The following is a 26277-nucleotide window of genomic DNA, read 5'->3' as shown; positions in this document are numbered from 1 at the left end:
TCCTTGTTTTCCTAATAAATCACTAGGTGGTTTTTGGTGGTTTCGTCATATATTTGTCTTTTGAGTCAGCCTTGAATAATGTTATGCCTTAAGTATGATAATCTTATTCAACCATATCTTAAAGAAAGGTTTCTGTCTCGAGTGTGAGGTTTACTTACCCGTAATTAAAAGTGTTCACAGCATGGAATACTACAGTTATGTTCCGCTGTCTCCCCCAAAGCTCATCACTGTTGGAAGCTTAGAGATTCTTTTCATGTCAGATACATGTTTGGTTCTCCTTCCTCTTAGACTCAGTGTTTCAGAGTAAACATGGTCCTCAGCTTGCTGGTTTGTGAAAACTGGATAGGAAAGAAACACATCACTCAAGGTGGTAGCTTGTTTTCAGCAAAGCATGGCGGGTAGCATCCTGTTTGACTGAGTTGTTGCCAAACATTGTGAGGGTCTAACAAGCAAAATATCTTGGGGTTCCTGGAAGCTTTTTCTAATTTTTGTTTTTATTTTATGTGAATTGAGTGTTTTGCTTGCATGCATGTCTGTGTGCCAGTGTCTCTGGTACCCACAGAGGCTAGAAGGCATTGGAGCCTCTGGAATGGGAGTTGGCAGATGGTTGTAAGCCAAAATGTGGGTGCTGGGAATTGAACTCAGGTTCCCAGGAAGAGCAGCCATTGTTCTAAACTGGTAAGCCATCTTTCTAGCTGCTCCCAGGATTCTTTTTGGAGGATGGGCAAAATATGAAGTCAGAGGTGTCTATTATAAAGAGTCAATTTTATTAATAAATTGAGAAATGATCCTCATGCATTTTAATAACTTGCTCTTAAGAAAATACATATTGAGGAAAAGTTTGTGACCTATGCTCATGTCAATTTCTACAAATAAGTTTAAAATCATATGGTTCAGATTATTTACTCATTTATTCATGCATTTACTTATTGATGGTACCAAGGATCAAATCCCAGGTCTCATGCTTCCACAGCAAGCACGCTACCAACTGAGCCCTACCCCAAGCCCAAGATTATAAAATTATAGGTATCAAATAAATTTTCCTGTTGATGAGTTACTAGGTAAAATTTGCTTTTCTCACAAAAGGGGCTTTCTGAGCTGTTTCTTGTTTAACACCATGACTTTTAAAATACATCTGTTATTCTCCAAGGGTTATGACATTAAATATCTGCCTCAAAACAAATAGGCTACTCACGACTACTAACTCAAAACCTCTGACTTCCTCCATGGGAAATAAGTGAAGCCCTGTCCCCCGCATTCACTATACTGGTTGCTACCAAAATCCCATCTCAGTAAAATGTCTATAAGTATTCAGAATACAGTAATGGGAAACCATAAACAATGCAAGTAACCCAACTCAGACCTTGCGTCTGAGACAGGAAAGCTGCTTAAAGCCTTAGATTGGACGCTTGAAAATTTTCTCAAAGACTTCACAAGTACACTATCTGTCTTTCCGTATGCGGCGGCCACTCTGCAAAGACACTCTGCAAAGTTGGGTTTGTTTCCTTGTCACTATGATGCACTGTTGGGCAAATGCTCTTAAACATATCCTGATAAAAATGAAGTCTTGACATCAACAAAGGTAAGAATTTAAATTTCAATTCAACAGACTCGATGTGGATAGGACATAAATAAAGGACTCGGTACATAAAATCAAACATTTCTGGAGAAGTGAAACAAAACTAATTATAGTGATCTCAGGTTATGAGAGTCTTATTGCCAGAGTTAAAATTTAGTAAATATAATCGCTGCTACACAATAATCCAGTAAATATACAGCAAAAACCTTGGAAACGAAAATAACTGAACTAAGACACTAAAAACAGAATGGGTGCAGTAACTGATTAGAACTCCGAGTGTCGCTGTTCACCAGACTGGGAAAGAATCGGTCCTGGAAGCGACCAGCTCCCAGCTTCCTCCGCACCAGAGACTAGACAAGCTCCTAGCTGGGGAAAGCCACCCAACCTAAGTCCTCTAGGAAATAGGCTCTCCCCATCGTCAGAGAAATAAGAAAACAGCAGGCTGAACCTGGACTGAGAGGAAAACGAAAAGACAATGGCGGATCCACCCAGGCGCTGGAGCTGCAGCGACCTGCTGAAGCTCTTCACGCTGCTGGGGATGCTGTGCGCGCCAGGAAAAGGGCAGATCCGCTACTCGGTGAGGGAGGAGCTGGACAAAGGCTCCTTCGTGGGCAACATCTCCAAGGACCTGGGGCTGGAGCCCCGCGAGCTGGCGGGGCGCGGGGTCCGCATCGTCTCCAGAGGTAGGTCGCAGCTTTTCTCGCTGAGCCCGCGAGGTGGCAGCCTGGTCACTGCGGGCAGGATAGACCGGGAAGAGCTGTGCGCCCAGAGCGCGCCCTGTCTTGTCAGCTTTAACATCTTGGTTGAGAGGAAAATGAAAATATATGGGGTAGAAGTGGAAATCCTTGATATTAATGATAACTTCCCCCGGTTCCGCGATGAGGAGTTAAAAGTAAAAGTTAATGAGAACGCGGCTGCAGGGACACGATTGGTGCTCCCCTTCGCGAGAGATGGGGACGTGGGTGCGAATTCCCTCCAGGGTTACCAGCTCAGCTCCAACCCGCACTTCTCCCTGGACGTGAAGAGCGGGCCTGACGGGCAAAAACATCCAGAGCTGGTGCTAGAACAGCCCCTGGACCGCGAGAAGGCGTCCGCTCACGACCTGGTCCTCACGGCCCTGGACGGCGGACACCCGGCGCGTTCCAGCACCGTCCACATCAGCGTGGCCGTCCTCGACGCAAACGACAACGCACCCCTGTTCACGCAAGGCGAGTACCGCGTGAGTGTTCCCGAGAACACGCCTGTGGGCTCGCGACTCCTCACTCTCACCGCCACCGACGCCGACGAGGGGGTCAACGCCAAACTGACCTTCTCCTTCCGCAACGAAGAAGACCAGATCTCTGAGACTTTCCAACTCGATTCCAATCTGGGGGAAATCTCAACCATTCAGTCCCTGGACTATGAAGCATCCACGTCCTACCTCATGGAAGTGGTAGCCCAGGACGGAGGCGCTCTTCTTGCCAGCGCTACCGTGCTGGTCACGGTCCAGGATGTGAACGACAATGCCCCGGAAGTGATACTCACCTCCCTCACCAGTTCCGTTTCTGAAGACTGTCCACCTGGAACCATAATTGCGCTCTTTAGCGTGCACGATGCCGACTCTGGAGAGAACGGAGAAATTTCGTGTTCTATTCCCAAGAATTTGCCCTTCAAACTGGAAAAGTCAGTGGACAATTACTATCACCTGTTAACAACCAGAGGCCTGGATAGAGAGGAGACTTCAGATTATAACATCACAGTAACCGTTGTTGACCGCGGAACTCCTCCCCTGTCCACAGAGAACCACATCTCTCTGAAAGTAGCCGACATCAATGACAACCCACCCACCTTCTCCCGTTCCTCCTATTCCACCTCCATCTCAGAGAATAACCCCAGAGGTGTGTCCATTTTTTCAGTGAGTGCCTACGACGCCGACAGTGGAGATAACGCTCAGATCTCTTACTCCCTGGCTGAATATACCTTTCTGGAAGCCCCGGTGTCGTCCTACGTCTCCATTAACTCTGACACTGGTGTCCTGTACGCATTGCAGTCCTTCGACTATGAGCACCTGAGAGACCTGCAGCTATGGGTGACAGCTAAGGACAGCGGGAACCCTCCACTCAGCAGCAATGTGTCACTGAGCTTGTTTGTGCTGGACCAGAATGACAACATTCCTGAGATCCTGTACCCAGCTCTCCCTACCGATGGGTCCACCGGTGTGGAACTGGCACCACGCTCTGCAGAGCCTGGATACCTGGTCACCAAAGTGGTGGCAGTGGACAAAGATTCCGGACAAAATGCCTGGCTGTCCTACCGCCTGCTCAAGGCCAGTGAGCCGGGGCTCTTCTCAATAGGGCTTCACACGGGTGAGGTGCGCACAGCGCGGGCTCTACTGGACAGAGATTCGCTCAAGCAGAGCCTGGTGGTGGCTGTCCAGGACCATGGCCAGCCCCCTCTCTCGGCCACTATCACCCTCACTATCGCTGTAGGGGATAGCATCCCCGATGTGCTGACTGACTTAGGTAGCAACAACACCCCTGCCGAGCCCCAGGAGTCAGACCTCACACTCTACCTGGTCATATCCGTGGCAGTGGTGTCCTGTGTCTTTCTGGGGTTTGTCACTGTGCTGTTGGCCCTCAGACTGAGGCACTGGCACATGTCACGCCTGCTTCAGACTTCCACAGGCAGATTGGGCAGCATGCCCACCTCCCATTTTGTGGGCATGGATGAGGTACAGGCCTACCTGCAGACCTATTCTCATGAAATCTCCCTCACTACAGACTCCAAAAAAAGCCACCTAATCTTCCCCCAGCCCAATTATGCTGACAGGCTCATCAGTGAAGAGATCAGTGAAAAGAGTGAGCCTCTTCTGATACCTGATAATATACATGCAAACAAAGAGCCAGGAGCTGTTCAGGTTAGTTCTCTCCTTCACTAAGAACTCGAACGTTTTCTCCATTGTTTTCTAACTTGCTTTTCTAGTATAGACAAAATCTATAATTGCTTTTCTAGTATAGTCACAATTGGGTAATTGTATAGTAAGTCACTTGCTGTATTGGATTTTAACTCAATTTTGTTCAATAATAGATACTTTTTCAAGTTTTTTGGGGGGCTTAATATCTTTTCTCGGTGTGTGGATGTTTTAGAAAACCTAGCTGATGATAGTAGGCTTACCTTAAAATAAGTGATAAACAATCGTTTTCCTTAAAATGTTGCTAGTTTAAAGATCATTATTCTGTTACTAGAAGCTTGTGTTAGTTCCAACTGTTGTGTGTGTGTGTGTGTGTATATATATTTCCCTTTGACATACTTGTCTACACACTATTAGTGGACAGGTTTTGTAGGTGTAATGGCTTGGGCGAGAATGGCCCTCGTAGGCTCACATACTGAAGTGCTTAGTCACCAGGGAGTGGAAATGTTTGAGAAGGATTATGGGGTGTGGCTTTGTCGAAGCAGGTGGATCCACTGGGAGTGGGCTTCAAGATTTCAAAAGTCCTCTCAAACTGTAAACAAGCCACACCCACCCCCCAGTTAAATGTTGTCTTTTAGACAGGCAGTGATACTGCACACCTTTAATCCCAGCACTTGGAACACAGAGGCAGGTGGGCCTCTGAGTTTGAGGACAGCCTGACCTATTGAGTGAGTTCTAGGACAACCAAGGATACACACGGAGAAATCCTGTCTCCAAAACAAATAAATAAACACTTATTTCTTTTATAAGTTGCCTTCATCATGATGTCTCTCCACAATAATATAACAGTAACTAAGACAGTGGAGGATTTTGTGTGTGCCTTATATTCAAGTGTACTGTAGATAACAATTTTCAGTATTTCCACAAATCAGTAGACAGTAAGGAAAACTTATGCTCAATTTATATCAGAAATGTAGATTAGATTTATACCAATGATAAAAATCACAACATTCCAAAATCAAAGAGGTCTGGGCCAGCCCATATAATTATTGCAAATGTGTCTTTATTGGGAAAATATATCCATGAGAAGTAACCTTAGAATTCTGTTTTATTCTGTGACATATGTTAAGGTCTCCAAAGAGTTACATACTGCTATGTTCAACTGGTATGATGTGTCATGCCCCTCGGCGCCTACTGGTTTCTGCTTCTTCACTTATCAAAATCAATATCTCTCAGAATGTTTACATTCTCCAAAGTAAATGCAAATCTTCTTTGTTACAAGAGTCTAACATTTGTATTCAAGAAAGTCAACATGACTTAAAGATGCTTTACATTTTAAAATTCATCTCTTAAGGATGAGCTTATTTTAGGTTAATAGTTTTGTTTTGTTTTGTTTTGTTTTGTTTTCTTAATAGAACACTTGTTTCTGGGTCTCAAACCTCAGGAACAGGGATTGTATAAGGGAATATTCTCTTATACAATCTCTATTCATTTTCTGGACCTTTCCATGTGCCCTTTGCTAACTTACTTTTCAACTAGGAATAAATGGTAGAAATTAAATGTATATTAATTAAATATATATTAGTAGTGGGATTATAGGTTGTTTCAGACACATGAAAGGTTTATTAACACACTTAAAATGCAGGAGCACTTGATTTTTAATTTCTAAACATGTAAAGGACACCCAGACTATATACATTCTTCTGATAACAGTAGGAACCACAGACATAACATTATGATACATCAGATAACAGTATGAACAGCAGACTTGCCTAAGAACTAATGGATTAGAAAACTAAGATTATGTATGTGAGCAGAGATGTTCATGTCATTCACTTCTTCATGAAAATGTGTGTGTGTGTGTGTGTGTGTGTGTGTCTGTCTGTCTGTCTGTCTGTCTGTACCCAGGTGCCTATGTGTTTGCAGGTGCTTATGGAGGTCAAAGACAATGTCAAGTGTTGTCCTTCAGGCACCTTCCACCTTATTACTGAGACAGTCTCTCATTGGCCTGAACCTCACCAGGCAGGCTAGACTGTCTGGCCACGGAGCCCCAGAGATCTCCTGTCTCTGCCTCCCCAGTACCAGAAATGCAAGCACTTGCCACCATACCGGCTTAAAACACACACACACAAACAGTTTAACAGGCTGAAACTCAGGTCCTCATCCTTTCAAGGCAAGCACTTCATTGTCTGAGCTACCTCCTGAAGTGGAAGTTTCTGGTTTCTTTAGAAACTCGGTTGTGTCATGTAAATATGTTTTTTGTTTTGGTCCCAAGTGTGGGATATGTGAATGTTCCTGCCCTCTCCCCACGGAAAATGGGCCCCACGGAAAACAGCCCTCTCAGAAAATAGTCCCCCTGAAAATGCGAGTGATACTACCTCATACGAGAGTTTTCTGTGAGCTGGAAAAAAATCCTTGTGTGGACTCTGAGAAGGGATAAACAGAAGCCCACAGACAGTGAGACAGCACTTTTTGCATCTCTGTGTTTTGCAACAGTTTGCATCGCTCTGCTGGTTTTCACAGAGACAAATGCTCCAGAGAACTTTTCTTGCTGCTTGGAGTTTTGCCGCTTTGACAGACTCATGCCATTTGGGCGGAGTCTTGCAGCTTTTGCTGAGTGGTGCCGCCTCTGTTGCTGTTGCTTGCTGTCTACTGGTACCACTGTGGTTTGCTGCTTTGCTGTTTGACTGGACTGCTGGTACCCTGGCGACTGAAGTTGGTATACCCCAAAGAACCCAATGAGCCTAAGCAGCAGGAAGTAGCTCAAATCGGTCTATAACCTCTCTCCCCACTAATCACTTGACTGGGATGTGGGTGGGGGTGGAAGGGACGTAGAGACATTTAAGAACCTTAAATAAAGCAGGTGTCTGAAAAATATAAGCCTACAATCTTCCCATCCCTTTTCCACTATTTATAAAGAAAATGTTTATATTTGGTTATGTATGCTGAGACAAGCTTTGTGCAAGGGAAAAACATCCTTTAAATCCCTGTAAACAACTAATAGACGCCATATTTAAAAAAAATACTTGTCTCCTACACTGTAAGACTGTATACCATATATACATTATATTCTTTTATTAGTTTTATGTGTGTTCTGAAAAGCTAGCTTTCCCATTAAAATGAAGTACTCATATAATAGTGGAGAGCAACTTTTCTTGTATATGTTTTTAAAATCTTGTTTTGGTGACATTTCTACTGTTTGGGTAAAGTACAGATACTGAGGCAGGAGAAATGGCTCATCCAGTACTTACAGTGTAAAGCACACTAAGGTTTGAGGGATGGCTTATCAGCTAAGAGCATTTGTTGCTCTTGCACAGAACTCCAGCTGGGTTTCCAGCACCCATATGGCAACTCATAGCTGTCTGTAACTTCAGTTTCAGGGAGTCCTGACACTCCTATGGTCTCCAATGTTTCCAAGCATACACACGATACATATACAAACAGACAACACAGCTATACACATAAAATAAAAATAAATAAATTTTAAAAGAACCTATGTACAAACAAAAAAAAAATATGTACATGTCTGTAGCCCCAGGGCTGGGAAAGAGGGAGAGATGGAGAAGGAAGGGTCTGTGGGAGTTGATGTCCAGTCAGAATGACCCATCAGTGAGCCCCATGTTCAATGAAAGACCCTGTCCCAAAAAATAAGAAAGTGATAGAAAAAGACAGAAAAGGGCATCTGACATAAATCTATAGTCTCTGCATAGCACACACAAAACCAGTGAATAGTTGTATAGGATCCTGGGCATAAGGAAGTTTAAGATGCTTTAATGCTTTCTGTTATAAATAAAATGAGACTGTATTGCCGTACACCTGACATGTTGTAGAATAACAATATAGTACATTAGTTAAAGGCATTTTCTTTATGTGTGTTTTCTAGTTTGAAAATCTAATTAAAACTATTAGACACTAGCTGATTGGTGGTGGCACACACCTTTAATCCCAGCACTCAGGAAGCAGAGGCAGATGGACCTCTGAGTTTGAGGCCGGCCTGACCTACAGAGTGAGTTCCAAGGATAGCCAAGGCTACACAGAGAAGCCCTGTCTCAGAAACAAACAAACAAACAAAAAACACTGTAAAGCGCATGTCAGTTAAGAATGTTTATATGAGGCTCGTCATGGTGGCGCACTTCTTTAATCCCAGCACTCAGGGAGGCTGAGACAGGGGCCAGCCTGGTCAACAAAGTGAGTCCAGGAAAGCCAGAACTACACAGAGAGACCCTGTCTCAAAATACAAACAAACAAAAATGTTTACATGAGCTGGGCATTATGGTGCACACCTTTAATTATAGTACTCAGGAGGCACAGCCAGACAGAACTCTGTGAGTTCAAGACTAGCTGGTCTACATAGTGAGTTGCAGGAGAGTCAGAATTATGTGAGAAACGCTGTCTCAAAAAAAAAAGTTTCAATGATCATATAGTAAACTGGGGACCAAGGAAAAATCAACACATATATCATATATATTTTTTAAAAATTCATATCTCAGCTCCCAAATGCAGATAATTTACCACTGTTCCTCTACGTGGGGCCAGGCGAGTTGGTGCATGGCTTTCATTTCAGTGCTCAGGAGACAGAGACAGGCAGATCTCTGTGAGTGCAAAGCCAGCCTGGTCTACAAAGTGAGTTCCAGGATAGGCAGAACTGTTAACACGGAAAAACACTGTCTCAAAACAATGAAACCAAACAAACAAACAAAAATGAAACAAAAGGCCATAACCAAACAAAAACAAACAAACAAACAAAAAAACTCTACTTGGGAAAAACAATACAATTTAGAACAATTGTAATGAGGTGATGAACAATACTATTTGTGAATTACTTTTTATTGCATGAGAGTTTCATACACAAATAAGATTTTTTTATCAACCTCCATTTCTCCCCTTCAAATCCTCTCCTAATTCACTTTTCCTCCTAATTTTATGTTCTTTTGTAAAATAACTTCACTGAGTCCTCTCAAAACTGCTTGTAAAAAATGGGTAGCATCTCAGAGCCCACATTCCTGAAGAAAACTAAATCTCTTTCCGCCAGCAACTATGAATTACCAACAACTCCTCAGATAAGGATGGGGGTTTTTGAGCTCCTTCTCATCCATGACAGTATTTTGGTTTGCTTGATCTTGTGCAAGTCTTGTGCATTCAGTCTCAGCTGCCGTGAGTTTGTGTGTGCAATGGCATTCTCATGTCCAACAAATACTGTTTTCCTACAGAAGTCTTCTCCCTCTGGCTATCACAAACTTTCTACACCCTTTTCTGTGATGACCCCTGAACTCTGGAGGAAGGAGATCTAGTGTAGATGTCTCATTAATAGCTGAACACTCTGTAGTCTCTTATTCTCTGCATGTTGGTCACATATAGGCCTCTGTGTTATTCACTATCTACTACAAAAAAGAAGCTTCTTTAAGGAAGACTGAGATATGTACTAATATATGACTATAAAGATAAACAGTTAAGGGGCAGTTTATTACTATGTCCTGTTAGCAGAATAATAGTACTAGCGCCAATGACTTTAGCCAGCCATGAAGTTTTGGCTCAATTAATGGTACCAGGAATGAGTCCTGTCTTGTGATTGGTTTTTTTCAATCAGAAAGTTGTTGGTTGCTCCTATAACATTCATGCCATTATTACATTAGTGAACATATATTGCCAGGTCAGCTGTGATTGTAGATCACAGGATTCACAGCTATCAAAGACTGTTGATGACTTTTCTCCCTTGGTAGCATGCATAGAATATTCCAGCACTTCCACCTTACAACTATCCAGTAGAGATGAAGTTTCCAGGTAGGTAACAGTTTGATTTTGCCATGTCCTATGACTCAAGTATGTGATATCTTCAGCAGTCTTACCCTCAAGTTCTGGTAAATTCATTTTTAAACAATACTTATTTAATTGAAAAATAAATGCTTAGAAACAATAAAAGAATCTTTTGCTTCTTACTATATAATTTTATGAAAACTATCAATCTTTTTGTTTACCTTTGTACATGCCTGTAATTCAGCACTGAGGAGGCTGAGGCAAGAGGAGGATGGCAGTTGTAGTCCAATTTGTGCATAAATCAAGTTCTAGATCCAGGTCAGCCTGAGCTACATAGTAATATATGTATGTGTATGTGTGTGTCTTCAGAAAGAAAACAGGATAAAAACTAAGAGCTATGAGATTTATAACATTTATAGGTGAAAGTAAGGGGGAATAAAATGAAATTTTACACCCCCAAACTGATATTTCAAGAATATTTGTGCTATTTCTTCTGCAGTCACCAAACTTTCATTCATTTGTATACTTTTCAAATGTGTTATTGGTCTCTCAGGTCTACTGAGGTAAACAGGAAAAGTGTCATTATGACCATTTCCTGAAAAAGAAGTCAAAACTGTAACTATGCAAATATACATTATTGCAACAAGGTAACCTCTACTATTTGAGAAGTGATGAAGCAATTAATTTGGAGGAATATAAAATTCCAGTTTGCATAAATGGCAGCCATACTACATAAGAAGTATTAAAATCTTGACAATGGAAAGGAGTAGTATCAGCATCAGTACACAGTAAAATATCATTCTGAGTCTTTATTTGTAGCCATTAGTGGCTACTGCTGCAATTCCTTTGCCTGATTGTAGAGTGCCACCCTTGGCTAGTGATGAGCAAAGTATTGACCCTTGCAACTGCAGCATAATTATCTAAGAACTCTGAATTTGTCTGCCTACCACAAGGATATCCAGTCGATAGAAAACCTACCACTAAGACAAAGCAAGGACTCTGAACTCCCAGAATTTCCCAGGATAGTATGAAAACATCTCTGGACATGGGCCTGGCAGGACCACAACTTAGGGCATTTCTCCTCTGCTCTCTGTGTTCTGCCTGATGCTCTCAGATATTTACATAATTCATTCTGGAAGGGCCAGCCATGACCTCACTTCTGAAAAACCTTCCTGAAGGTCTGGCATGCAGAATTTGCTGTCATAATCAGTGGGTTAATGCTGAGAAAATACTTTAAACACAGAGGATGATTTACCTGTGAGCAACTTTACAGAGTGAGAGCAAACGTATGGTCAGAAATCAACCTGCATATTGGAATCCAAAATGACTGATAAAAAGCTATTAAACTGTTATCATATAAGTGGGCTGACCAAGGATCTTAACAAAAAGCCACTGACATTAGCAGGAATATCGCTGAAATGGGAATCATCAAACTGGAACTACCTGAACCCACCTTTGTCTCAGAATCCTTACAAGATACTAATAAAGATGTCTGTCGATTGCAATAATACTGCCTGTCTTGGTTACTTCCATTGCTGTGAAGACACTCCATGATCAAGGCAACTTAAATAGGAAAAACTTAATTGGGGATTTACAGTTTCAGAGGGGGAGTCCTTGATCATCATGGTAGAGAGCACGGCAGCAGGCAGGTGGGCAGTACCGTAGCTGAGAGCTTAAATGTTGAGACAACAATCATGAAGCAGAAAGAGAGCTAACTAAGAATGGCATGGACTTTTGAAACCTTAAAGCTCACCCCCAGTGACACACCTCTTTAAACAAAGCCACACTTCCTCCACCAAGGCCACACCTCCAACAACACCATACTTTCTCCAATAAGGTCACACCTCCTAATCCTTTTCAAACAGTTCTACCAACTCCCCAAGCATTCAAAGATGAACCTATGGGGTTCAGTCTTATTCAAGCCACCACACTGCCTTAGCCCAGACCACACTTCACTTTTTCCAAAAGAAGAACCCAGATGGCAGATGTTACTTGTATGGAGAGTGCCCCTGAACAGAAAAGAACATTCCTGACACTACCTGATCTTCACCACTGTGGACAGAGGCAGAACACCCAGATGCTACACTACCCAGATAAGGGAATTATGATAGATAAAAATGACAACCTTCCCCAAAGTCTAACCCAGACTTATACAAGATCAGCATTTCAGAGAACCCGTCTTCTAATTCCTAAATACTAAAAATGATGTGGCTGACCCAGATGAGATCATCAGTGAAGAGAACACCTATTCTTTTACCACTGCTGATAGTGAATGCAGTTAGACAACTGTTCAAGCTAAACAGTAAAAGGGTAAATGCACTACTGGTGGATAATTGGCCTTTGAAGAAGTGGAGAGCTATGGAGAGGAGTTCTAATCCAGCAACATGGATACTCTGGCAAGGGATCACATCCAAAGACTTGGGTCTGTGTGATCCACCTGGAATACAAGCAGGCCCTTAGTACACACCTTTCATCCCTCTGGCTGGAATATAGATATGACACAGCTTTAATCCTTCTGGCTGGAATTTAGTACACAGCTTTAATTACAAACTGATGTCTAATTGAGGGACAAAGTGATAAATAAAAAAAAAAGACTTAACCAAATGAGTCAGAGATAGGAAACACCAACTCTCATGAGAACAGACAGGAAGGAGAAGCTACTCAAGAGCAGCACACACAGAGAGAGAAAGAGAAAGAGAAAGCATGAAGAAATAAGAACATTTATACCTGGCACCTAATGTGACTGAAGAAGAAGAAAGCCTACCAATGTTTCAGAAAGCAGAGAACATCTCACAGAAAGCCTCAGAGGAAAAATTCACCTGGGCTCATCTCCAGAGGAAGCATCAGTTTTTTGAGTTCTGGTGGACACCCGGAGAGACTTGGGGGACTCGTGAGTTGCAGGAACCTCAAGCCCAGAACAAGAAACAATGCAGGAGCCTCTGAGACATCAAATTACAGAAATAAAAGCAGCAAGGAGTGATCCAGGAGCTTCTAAGACAGGGAACAGAGTAAGCCACCCTGAAAGACAGTTTTAATTATATAAAAACTTTTCCTGCATTAAAAAGAGATCCTTTAAGATCAAGAATAGGAGATGAGGATCCTCTCAACTCAACATTACTTGAAAAAGCCATTGCAGTACTTATTGTAACTGTGACCACTGGAGTAAACCCTTCCCTACTTTCAGCTTCAATCTTGATACATTTTCTCTCCAAAAAAAAAAAAAAAAAAAAAAAACCTCAGAAAAAAATAGCTATGATAGTACAAAGGCTTGAAGACAAGAGACAAAGGAAGTAAGAACACAAGGAAGTACCTATGGTACCTAATGAAATTAAGGGTCAAAATAGATGGCCCATTGGACCTATGGTGCCACCTCTTAATAAAACTGAGGAAAAGCAACCAACCCCGCTACCTTTTTCAGTTACCTAAGAACAAATGCAAGAAAATGGTAAAAAGTCACAAAATTAACAACTAGCCTGGAACCTATTAAAATACAAAATCTCAAAGATTTTAAAGAATCAGCAGTAGCTTATGGGATGCACCCACCCTATGTGAGACAGATGTTAAAGACCCAAAACAGAATTATCCCCAAAGTCTGGAAAGATTTAACAGTAACTATACTGGAAGCTAGTTCTCAGTTACAATGGCTGACATGGCGGTAAGAAGCTGCAATTATGAAAAATCATAATACACATAAAGGTGTTAATATCATGAAAGACCAATTCTTAGATGAAGGCCAATATGCTGATTTATGAAAGCAGTTGCAAATGACTCTTATTATACAATGTACTTTAGTAGCTTTAAGAGCCTGGAATAAGGTAGAGGAACGAGGAAAAAGTTCTATGTCATTCACAAAGATTATGCAAAGCCCTAGAGAGACTTTTGCTAATTTCTTACATAGATTAACATATGCTATGGACAGGGCAATATCCGATCCAGATGTGAGACAGGTATTAATTGAACCTTTAGCTTTCAAAAATGCAAATGCAGAATGTAAAGAAAGTTCTTAGACCTTTAAAAGCTCCTTCACCACTCATGGATGGGCTTAGAACTATTGCTGATATTGACCCTAATAGCTATGTAGTTGGACAAGCAATAGCCAATAATTGCAGATTCAAAATGTACATTGTTTTAACTGTTTTAACTCAGTAGTAGAAACCTAATGCATGCTACAAAAGGCAACACTGCTCTGGACTTTGCCACAAGTAACCCAACAATCAAGGGCAGAGCTGCTCTACTAAATTCTGGAGGTATCAGGAAACTAATAGCTCTAGCTTGAAAATGGTTAACTGCCAAACCTATGTGGGCCAGTCAGTAGCCCTTGAATAAAGAAAAATTATAAGCACTTGAACAGCTGGAAGCTCAATACAATAGAAGAGTCTACAAGTCCTTGGTACTTTCCTGTATTTGTCATTTTAAAAAATCTGGAAATTAGAGGATGTTGACTGACCTAAGGGCCATATATAAAGTGATCCAACCTACAGGTCTATTACAGACTAGAATCTCCATCCCTTTTCTATTACCAAGAGGATGGCCTATAATAATAATTGACTTAAAAGACTGCTTATTTACTATCCCCCTACAAGAGCAAGATTTTTAAAAATTTGCTTTTACAGCACCTACTTATAATGTAATGCTCAACCTGTGAAAATATATCAATGGAAAGTTCTTCCTCAAGAAATGTTAAATAGTTCAACTCTATGTCAATATTTTGTATGACCTCTAGAAATAATCTGTAAACAATTTTCTCTATCCATTAACCATTAACCAATTTCTCTATCTTTTAACCATTATATGGATGATTTCTTGTTGTCCAGTTCTGATGCAAATACATTAGAGAGAAGTTTAATAAAGCAAAAAGGATTTTATCTATTTGGGGTTTGCAAATTGCTTCTGAAAAAGTACAGAGAAGAGATTCTATCAACTATCAAGGTTTTAAATTAAGTCAACAAAAGATTCAACCAAAAAAGGTACAGATCAGAAGAGATCAGTTACAAATTCTTAATGACTTTCAAAAATTATTGGGAGCTATTAGCTGGTTACAACCTACATTGGATTGACCACTCAAGAGTTGAGTAATTTGTTTCATACCTTGCAAGGTGATTTGAACTTAAACAGTCCTAGGCAGTTAACAGCTGAAGCAGAGAAAGAGTTGGCTTGGGTAGAGCAAAAATTGCAGGAGACACATGTGAACCAGAGAAAAAATTGTAGGACACACATGTGAACAATGTCGATCCCAAACTTGACTGTATTCTAGTTATCTTGACTACTACTCATTCTACTACTTACTCATTATGAAGAAAGAAGACAATATTTTAGAACAGATGTTCTTAGCATATAAACAGAGTAAAAAAAAAAAACTAAAAATGTTGAAAAGGTTTCTGACTCAATTATGAAAGGAAGAATAAGACTTTATCAATTTGCAGGAATAGCTGAGATTATAGTGCCTTATACCAATGCTGAAATTGCCTCATTATGGATAATTAATGAAGACTGTCAAAGAACTTGTAGCAACTATTTGGGAGAAATTAATAACAAATATCACCAAAGCAAGCAACCCAGTTAGTAAAAAAGAACTAATTGGATTCCTCACATATAGTGAATGGGACACCAATTTCTGAGCTCCCCCATTTTATACTGATGGAAATACATCAAGAAGAACAGGCTATAAGTCAAGAAATACAGGTAAAGTAATTCAAATCCCTATGTTTGGTTCAAAAATCAGAACTATATGCAATTATTGTGGTTTTATTGGCTTTTTCTGAATCTACCAACATAATTGCTGACTCAACATGCAGAGAGGATTGTGTTACATATAGAAACTGCTGAACTTGTTCCTGATAATTCAAATTTGACATTATTTATACAACTGCAACAGACTTCAAAACAGAAATTATCCATTACATATCACAAATGTTCAATCTCATATGGGATTGCCTGATCCACTGGCACAAGGAAATGAAGAGATTAACCAATTTTTAATAGGGAATGTGCTAGAAGCCTCAGAATTTTATTACAATCACCATGTTGACAGCAAAGGTTTAAAGAGAAACTTTTCTATTACTTGATAACAAGCAAAGACATTGTTTTTAAAAATGTCCTAACTGTTCTTTGTATAATCAAATTAATTACCTGCTGGAAGTAACCCTAAGGAATGAAAAACCCAAAGAAATGAAATTTGGCAGATGGGTGTGTTTTACTTTGCAGAATTTGGGAAACTAAAATTTGTATATCATACCATTGAAACATATTCAGGATTTCAATTGGCTTCTGATTGTAGAAAAAACTGTTGAATTATAGCAACCTGTATACTTTAAAGATGTTTTAACATCAGAATGGAAATTGTGGAATATGTTACATTGGGGAAGTTGCCTATACTTCCATTAGTGATGAAACACTATGGGTTCCATCAAAATTCATAAAGATATGATCTAAATAAGAAAAGCTTCCACATGAAAGGCAGGACTCAAGAAAACTGATCCCTCTTGAACAGGATCAGCTCGACAAACTGGCTGAAAAAAGACAGACCATTCATCAGACTGGAAGACTGGAAAACCTTGGTGCTGAAATGGACATTTGCTCAAGAACAGATAATCAGGACTGAAGTTATGAAGGACCATTGCATCAACAGATCTTCACAAGGACATTCAGACTGTTATGTTTATGTGATTTATCTTGTTTCTGTTGTAACACTTAAACTCTGTACAATTTTTAGCTTAAACAGAAAGGTGAGAGATGTAGAGGAATTTTAATCCAGCAACATGGCTACTCTGGCAAGGGATCACATCCAAAGACCTAGGTCTGTGTGATCAGGCTGTAATACAGGCACACCCTTAGTACATACCTTTAATCTCTCTGAATGGAATACACACTCTTAATTCCTCTGGCTGGAATACAGATACTACACACCTTTAATCCTGGTTTCTGGAAATTAGCACACACTTTTAATCAATGATATCTAATTGAGGGGCAGACAAAGTGATGAATCAAAGAAAGACTTGACAGAATGAGTCAGAGATAGGATATGCCCAACTTTCATGAGAACAGATGGAAAATAGAAGCTACTTAACAGCAGCACAGAAAGCAAAAAACAGAGTTCAGGAGTATAGTACAGTTTGGTGCAGTCCAGTTGAGTACAATTAAGTTTTTTCCAAGATGGTTTTTCCAAGCAGAGCAATTCAGTGAGGAGCAGAAAGAAACTGATTTGAATCAGTCAGCTTGGAGAGGAGTTTGGGGCCAGAACAACTGAGTTGAACCAGCCATTCAGAATTCAGAAAGAACTAGAAAGAGTGAGCTCATTCAGCAGTAAGTCTCAGTGTCTGAAAACATTCTAACAAATGTAGGCTGAAGTTACAGTCTTCAAGGTCCAGGCTTGTAGAATATTAGATTGTCCAGAAGCTTCCAGGCCTAGAGATAGGGATAGTTAGATAGAAATGATCTGAGATCAGCACAGGCCACGTATTTGAAAATCTTGGGTATGGCTCTCATCTGATCCCTGTCGCGCGCAGCCTTTGCCGATAAGGATGACGCGGCAACAGAGGATTTGTCCAGCAGCAGTTTTATTGCGAAGCTCTTGAAAGTAGATGGAGAAGGACCCCAAACCCTGTGCGTGCTCTGCTTAAATAGCCAGCAGGGTGACTTGCTCGTCTGTGATTGGTGCTCTACACAAAACCCAATTAGCATGTGTTCTCCAATAGGGAGAACAACCAAACCTACATTAGCATAAAGTGGCGCATGCGTACATCGCAAGATAACGTTTGGCAAGAAGAACCAGGAAGCAGGAAACTGGCGCCATCTTGTAATGGCGGGAGCGGCTCCCGACACATCCCACCATCTGAGGAAATAAAAACAACATTTACAGAGCTACATAATTGAGGTACAAGCAAATGATGGTGGAAGTTACACCGTAAATTGCAAAATATAATGGGGAAATTCTGTGCTGGATGAAAGAAAAATTCCACTTATAATACTTCAAGATTCAAAACACATATATAAAAGGTAACAATGGAACATTAGACCAAGAGCATATTACAGAGTATAGTGTCATTATCACAGTGGACAAATGTAATCTGTCCCATTCTTCCAGCACAAAGTTTATTCTATAAATCTCAGACATTTGTGTCAACACTTAGTTTCCTACCAGGCCTCCTGTGGTTCATATAACTAAGAACAATCCTCTTCTAGAGCCTCCATCATGGTTGTAACTCCTTCAAATACTGATTTGGGACCTTTCACCCATGTAGCCTACTCCATTTTGGCCAGTGATGTAGAGCTATGGTCATTATCCTATGTCCCAAGTGGGGTTCATACAACCATAAGAAACCACTCTTTGGAGCAGACACTGAAGTCTTGCATTCATGATTCTCCAGCCCTCAGTGCCAAGATGGGCATGTGCATGCTAGCAGGAAACCTCAGTGACAGCACCCAACATTTGCTGAACTCTTGCTGGAGCACAACAGTCCTGAGCTCCTCTATGTTATGCTGACCACCACAACGAGTCTCGTTACCTAATCACCAGAGTAGCAGTGGTAGGCATGGACTCTGAACACATTGCCTGCCTCTCCTGCCTTGTGGAGGAGACTCTACAGCCTAGGATTGCTCATGGGAGACATTGTACTGGACATACTTTGAGTGACAAAATGAAGTCTATCATCCCCTCTGGCTGTTATGAAAAATGAAGGTTGTCTAGCTTGTCCAGTCTCTGCTACACTGTGTGTAATCTTTACAGACAGCTTGCAAGAGATGCCTCTGGACCTAGAGTTTTTACCCAATCCTCTCTGAACCTTAGACAAGCTCCAGATTTACCTGGTGATTGATCTTTGTGCTCTTTCTCCTTAGCATGGTTGTGGCTATTGCCCTGTATCTGTGACAATCCTCTAGGCATGACACTGAAGTCTGTTTTGAGCTTGATCTCTGTTCCAAGGCTGCATAGGAGTTTTTCCTTTTCCCCAACTATGACAAAGGAATTTTGCCATATTCCTCTAATAGATTGGATGAAATGCCTAATGCTCTTGAGCCACTGAGTTTAATTTTCTTAGTACAAAGCCCAAAGATGTTCTTCCACAAGATCTATGTGTTGAAACTTTTTGGGCTGAAAGTGCCAGCCGTTAAAGACAACCCAAACATGACTCTGATTCAATAAACTTGCAAATGGTTCCATCCATTCTTTTTTATGTGTAGTTAGGGGGAAACTCATTAACTTAGAGGCGAAACACTGCAGATCAAGTATTCCTTGATTGTTGTATTGTATTGTATTAAATTTTCTGGGCATGGAGCATACAGTACAGAAACTGTTTTAAGTGTGTCTGTGTTGCAATTGCTGTTCTGTAGAAATGGTCATAAATTTTTTGTTAATTCTAAAGCAATACAACTAAAAACATTTCAACAAAGTAACATACAACATTATTGTTTATTACACATCATCTACCTTCTTCATAATGCTTGGCACTGAATTCAAGGCTTCAACATCCTAAACAAGCACTTTAACCCTGGGTTACATTGCTGTCTTGGTCCCTGTTCTGTTGCTGCAAAGAGACACCATGACTATGGCAAGAGGTTTAGTCCATTGTCATTATGGCGGGTAGCATAGTAGCATAAAGTCAGACATGGCATTCAAGTTGTAGCTGAGGGTTATCTCTGGACCCACAGGCAACAGGAAGAGACATACTCTGGGACTGGCTTGGGATTTTGAAACTCCAAAGCCCACCCCCAGTAACACACTTCCTCCAAGGCCATGCCTACTACAACAGGGCCACACCTCCTAATCCTTTTAAATCATGCCACTCCCTACGAAATCAAATATATAAGCCTATGGGGGGCATTCTTATTCAAACCACTACAATTCCTAACACCAGACATTATCTCCTGAATTAAACACAACTCTATAAAATTAAACTATCCACTTACTTTGAGTGTAGTCAATCACAAATATCCTGTGTACAACACAATAATAAATGTATTAAAATGTTTTATGTGGCATGGAAGACAAATGCAAAAGTAAGTTCTCTTTGGCAATCTAAAACTCATTGTTCAGTATGAGTTTTGATACATGCAAAAAGGAAGATGACACACAAAATAACTCAGAAGGATGGTGGCATGGATGATGGGGCTTGTCTTGAACATGAGGTCTGAGTTGAAGATGCCTGTGAATGACTGCTTGTTTCTATGTGGCACTGGCATATTCCATGTACAGATTAGTAGTCTGACAGTGATATGAATGAATAGGATCTGAATTTGTCCGTAACAGATGTGGAGTGTCAACACATGAGAGGCAGATCTGCCTTAAAATGCTTCTTCCTAAAGTGAGTTGTTTAAAGGCATTGCCAAAGATCCTCCGATGGAGAACGTTTCGGTTATCATGATTATGTGTCTTCAATTCAAGGAGAGACAATAGAATTATGGTCTGATATCACAACTGGATTAAGCATCTTTCTTTGAAAAATGGCTATCTTCAAGGATCTTAAACCTTGATGGACAGTGAAGGAATCATATGTGGAATCCCTTAAATGAAAGTGTATTGCCATTGCAATAAAAAATGCTTTATGTATCCTATACGTTTCTCTTCCTTTACATTTTTTAAAAGCACACACAAATGTAGCCTTGTTACAGCCATTCTTTAAATGTTAATAGGAACAAGAAATGACATCTAAAAATGACAGCTCTTCTACTTGCTGAGACTGTCGCAGATTCGTTCACAATGTGTTTGTGATTATCGATGGCCTTACCGAAAACGGGCAAATGCAGGTGACGATTCAAGAGTTCCAGAAAAGTGTGACGCCATTTTTGTTGTACAGGATTCTAAGAGAGAGTGCCACAAAAGTAAGAATTTTTCAGAGAACACCTAAGGTCATTTGAAATCGAGCATATTGTTCTGTTTCGTTCATTCTCTTATTGAGAGAAATAAAAATGCCATAAGTGCAAATTTAAGAGAAATAAAATCCCCTACCAGTTTCACAAAACGGGTGCAGTGCGAAATTAAGACTCTAAGTGTCGCTGTTCCCTAACCCAAGCAAGAAAATCAATGGGAACAGGGTTGTGTCCGGATGAGACTCCAAAGCTGTGCAGAAATTCTAACCTGAAATGGTTCTCAACCGGTCTCTGTCCATTTAAGGACGTTGACCTCTAATTCTGTGGATTACCAAGTGGGGCGGGGCTGTTCTTCCTACCAGCCACCGCTGGAAAGTCTTTTAACAAGCCAGTCATGGCGGCTCTGCAAAGGCGCGCGCTCTGCTACGAGCTGCTCCTGCTTTTCAATCTGTTGTGGTGGTGGGGCTCCGAAGCTGGGCAGCTCCGCTACTCTATTCCCGAGGAGCTGGACAAAGGCTCCTTCGTGGGCAGCATCGCCAAAGACCTGGGGCTGGAGCCCCGCGAGCTGGCGGAGCGCGGGGTCCGCATCGTCTCCAGAGGTAGGTCGCAGCTTTTCTCCCTGAACCCGCGGAACGGCAGCCTGGTCACCGCGGGCAGGATCGACCGGGAGGAGCTGTGCGCCCAGAGCGCACCCTGTCTAGTGAGCTTTAACATCCTTGTGGAGGATAAGCTAAATCTTTATCCTGTGGAAGTAGAAATAGTGGACATTAATGACAATGCGCCCCGATTCTTAAAGGAAGAAATGGAATTGAAAATTCTTGAAAACGCAGCTCCGTCCTCTCGTTTTCTGCTAATGGATGTCTATGACCCTGATGTGGGCGTGAACTCCATTCAGAGCTTCAAGCTCAGCAGTAATAGTCACTTCTCAGTGCATGTGAAAAGCCAAGCGCATGGGCCCAAGTACCCGGAGCTGGTTTTGGAGCACGCCCTGGACAGGGAAGGAGAAGCAGTTCACCATCTGGTCCTTGTTGCCCTGGATGGTGGTGACCCTGTCCGAACAGGCCTGGCACGAATTCTCGTAACTGTCCTAGATGTGAATGACAATGCTCCAGTATTTTCTCAGCCCGTCTATCGTGTGAGTGTTCCTGAAAATCTGCCCGTGGGCACACGGGTGTTAACAGTTAATGCCACTGACCAGGATGAAGGGGTCCATGCAGAAATAAGATACTCCTTTGTGAAGATCACAGAAGAGATCTCACAGATTTTCTCCCTGGATACTTCAACCGGAGAAATTTCCACTTCGGAAACTCTAGACTATGAGGATGCAAAGTTTTATGAGCTGGATGTTGAAGCCCGGGATCAGCCAGGCCTTCAAGACCGAGCAAAGGTCTTAATCACCATCTTGGATGTGAATGACAATGCACCAGAAGTGGTTGTAACATCTGGCAGCAGAGCAATCCCTGAAAACGCGCCTCCGGGGACAGTGATTGCTCTTTTTCAGGTTTATGACAAAGACTCTGAACAGAACGGCCTGGTAACATGCTCCATCTCAGAAAGTCTCCCCTTTAAACTGGAAGAATCATTAGACAATTATTTTCGATTAGTGACAAATTCAGAACTGGATCGGGAGCAGGTGCCCTCCTATAACATCACGGTGACAGCCACTGACAAAGGAATGCCACCTCTGTCCACAGCAAGGCTCATCTCCTTGCATGTGGCAGACATTAATGACAACCCACCAGTTTTCACCCGTTCATCCTACTCTGTTTATGTCCCTGAGAATAACGCTAAAGGCATCTCCATCTTCTCTTTAAACGCAGTGGACCCTGACAGTGAAGAGAATGCCGAAATCATCTACTCTCTGGCACAAGAAACCCTTCAGGGTACACCTCTATCCTCCTTCCTCTCTATCAACTCCAACACCGGTGTCCTGTATGCACTGTGCTCTTTTGACTATGAGCAGTTTAGAGACCTGAATCTACTGGTGACAGCCAGTGACAGGGGGAAACCCCCACTCAGCAGCAACGTGTCGCTAAACTTGTTTGTGCTGGACCAGAATGACAACGTACCTGAGATCCTGTACCCCACCCTCCCCACTGATGGTTCCACTGGTGTGGAGCTGGCTCCCCGCTCTGCAGAGCCTGGATACCTGGTGACAAAGGTGGTGGCGGTGGACAAAGACTCAGGGCAGAATGCCTGGCTGTCCTACCGCCTCATCAAGGCCAGCGAGCCGGGGCTCTTCTCGGTGGGGCTGCACACGGGCGAGGTCCGCACGGCAAGGGTCCTGCTAGACAGAGATTCGCTCAAGCAGAGTCTGGTGGTGGCTGTGCAGGACCACGGCCAGCCCCCTCTCTCAGCCACTGTGACACTCACTGTGGCTGTGGCCAGCAGCATTCCTGACATCCTGGCTGACTTGGGCAGCCTCGATATTCCACCCAAGTCTGATGATTCAGGCCTTACAATGTACCTGGTAGTGGCAGTGGCCACTGTTTCTTGCATCTTCTTCGCTTTCGTTATGGGACTGCTTGTGCTCAGGCTGTGCCACTGGCATAAGTCAAGATTGCTGAAGGCCACAAGGAAAGGCGTGTCAAATGTGGCCACTTCACACTTTGTGGGTATCGATGGGGTTCAGGCTTTTCTGCAGACCTATTCGCATGAGGTCTCCCTCACAGCAGACTCAAGAAAGAGCCACCTGATCTTTCCCCAGCCCAACTATGCTCACACGCTCATCAGTCAGGAGGGCTGTGAGAAAAACGAGCCTTTATTGATACAGGAAGATCTAACATTTTGTAAGGACGAAGATTCTCTTGATCAGGTAAGGTCATTGCTTTTATTTAAAACAAACAAACTAACATGAAGTTGTAATGCTCTCTTTGAACATCGATAAAGTTTTCTTTCTCTGTTTAATGAATCATATTTGTCATTGTTCACATATGAAATGTCCCCCAGGGATCCCAGACTTGGCCTCCAATAAAAGTGATCAACAGTGAGCTTTTGAAAAGGTATTGTACTGTAAGGATCCCGATCTCATCAGTGGATCCATCCATTGTTGGGTTCATAATTGGATGGACTATTGGGAAGTGATGAAAACTGTGGAAGTGGGTCCCAGTAGAAGGAAGTGGTTGCTTGGAGACACAACCTTGAAGAGGTACATTATGCCTGGGCTTGAGCTTTACTGCTGCCCTGAGGTGAACAGCCTTGTCTACCACATGTTCCTCCTGTGGTGTTCAGCCTCGCTGATGCCGTTCAGGCTAACGGCATCAGAGCCAGGGTACCAGGAACAGAACCTCTGAACCTGGGAGTCAGAACAAGCCCTTCCCCCTCTCAGGCTGATTTGTCTAAGATGCTTTTGTCACGGCAATGAAAATGCAACTAAAACAATATAATTCTGAGGGTTTTCCTTTTTATCAACAGACCCATAAGTCTCTTTTCTTGATTGTAGAATGAGAAAATTCTTATTTCACACTCTATATTTGTTTAGCTCTTTCTTCTGTACCTTTGATTTTTTATGTCCCATTTCCAGGGGATTTTTTTTTCTGTTGTAGGACAGTTAGGCCATTTCTGTTCTAAGCTTTAACATGGAATGAAAGCCTCTGCTATGTACAATTAAGGTCTTAATATTCCATTTTCCTCAATATTACCTAACAGTTGCATGTATCTTCCAAAATGGTGGCGATTCTCATCACATGAGAGTTATTTCCCTTTTTTTTTTTTTTTTTAGACAGGGTCTCTCTTATCCCAAGCTTGTCTTGAATTTGTCATCCTCCTGTCTCTGCCTCAGGGGTGGGCACTATCATACCTGGTTTATGCTGTGCTGAGAATCAAACCTAGGTCTCTGTAATGCTAGGCAAGCACTCTACAGTTGTTACCAGTTCTTAGTGAAAGTTATGTGCATCTTGATTTTATCTCTGCATCTTGGTTGTTTCTTCCCATTTTTGCCCTTTTCCTGTCCTTCTTGGTGAAAGTTAGCTTTCTGTTCCAGAATCTTTTTGTGACCTTTATCTAATTTTGGCTTGATGATAAGCCATTTGACGGGCTAAGTGACCAGTGGACCATGTGCCATTATCATTTTCTTGCTTTACATGTTCGGTATAGATGCCATCTAAAGCTGGTTCACTTTGCCGATCTTTCATCCTTTATTGTGTCATCCTTTCTCAAGAACATGGTTTGAATATTACATATTTGTCTCAGTTCTTTGAAAAAAGTGAAAACACTTCCAAATGTTAGACGGTGCATTGAAATGCCCTTTATGGTTCTTTCTTCGGTCAGAGGTAACAAATGGAATGAGGTTCGTTTTGGCTGCTGCTGCTTCAATGGTAGCAGTGAAACAGCCTTCTGTACTTCTTATGAAAAATTAATTTTAGAAAATCATTGGTGCCTTTGGAAGGGACTGTCTAATCTTTGGTGCTTAAAAAACTTGAAAAATATTCTTAGAACCATTCGTCACTCATTTGAGCCAGTGAAAATCTCTGTGGTCTTCCAATTGATACTAAACTTTTTAAACCTTAGTTTTTCTATCTCACACAATTCTAAGAAGATGAAATAACACAACTTTGTGAAATATTTTTCCAACAATAAAGTAGTATAGCACTTGGTAGATTTTAATATGGAATCACTTATAGGAAATATTTCTAAAAATAACAGACTGACTAATGAATTGGAGGATGGAGGCATAACAGGGTACAAATGAAAATTTACATAATTTATCATTTAAAGAAAATAAGTAGCTGTCATATAGGAACTCTACATTTAATATATAGGAACTCAGTATCTAAGCATTTGAAGGAAATTAAGATCTCATTTAGAGGAATTGGTTTTATTCTTTATGACTGAGGATACAAAAAATGTTATGGATTACCAAGCAAACAATGGTGGAATTTTTAATTGTCAAAGGCATAACAAGAAAGGGATGCCTAATGTGGTGGGAGAGTCTATGACTGGCTCTCCTCAAAGTAAGCTGATGATGAGCAGGTAGGTGTGGTGGTACACATTTGAATTCCAAAACTCAGAAGTCTGAAGCTAGCCTGGCTACATAGCAGGAAGCTGCCTTCAAATGGGAAGGGGTAGAACTGATAGCCAGGGAATTCACAAAATCCAGAAGATCCGAAAATTTCCAGTTGTTGAACAATTAAATTTTTTCTGAGTTAGAAGATTCACTGGTTTGACACTAGAATGTGCTGGCTACTTATATGCTGGAATTTAGTGTGCATGTGTAATAAAAACCTTACTTAGAATACATATTGAAAATGTA

General features: G+C 41.6%; 2 protein-coding genes and 1 pseudogene across 7 annotated transcripts in view; all 3 read left to right on the top strand.

Moving 5' to 3' along the window:
* Positions 1–26277, top strand: part of LOC110557101 (protocadherin gamma-C4) — a 188042-nt gene that overhangs the window by 31641 nt on the left and 130124 nt on the right. Inside the window, exon 1 of one of the 6 annotated variants that reach the window (XM_060377389.1) lies at positions 21260–23841. The exons of the other annotated variants lie outside the window; for them this stretch is intronic. Within the exon in view, the coding sequence (XP_060233372.1) occupies positions 21421–23841 (2421 nt within the window). The 5' untranslated portion in view covers positions 21260–21420. Of the gene's footprint in view, positions 1–21259; positions 23842–26277 lie in introns of those variants that run through there. 6 annotated transcript variants of the gene reach the window in all.
* LOC132652335 (protocadherin gamma-A5-like) lies at positions 11–4171 on the top strand. Its single transcript, XM_060377400.1, is given in 2 exon segments — positions 11–3932; positions 3935–4171. Coding segments are annotated over 2 exon segments (1998 nt in total). The 5' UTR covers positions 11–2054; the 3' UTR covers positions 4055–4171.
* LOC132652660 (small nucleolar RNA SNORA40) lies at positions 20195–20285 on the top strand (annotated as a pseudogene).

The sequence above is a fragment of the Meriones unguiculatus genome, chromosome 2, assembly GCF_030254825.1.
Source record: "Meriones unguiculatus strain TT.TT164.6M chromosome 2, Bangor_MerUng_6.1, whole genome shotgun sequence".
Lineage (NCBI taxonomy): Eukaryota > Metazoa > Chordata > Mammalia > Rodentia > Muridae > Meriones > Meriones unguiculatus.
This window is presented reverse-complemented; position numbering and strand designations above follow the sequence as displayed.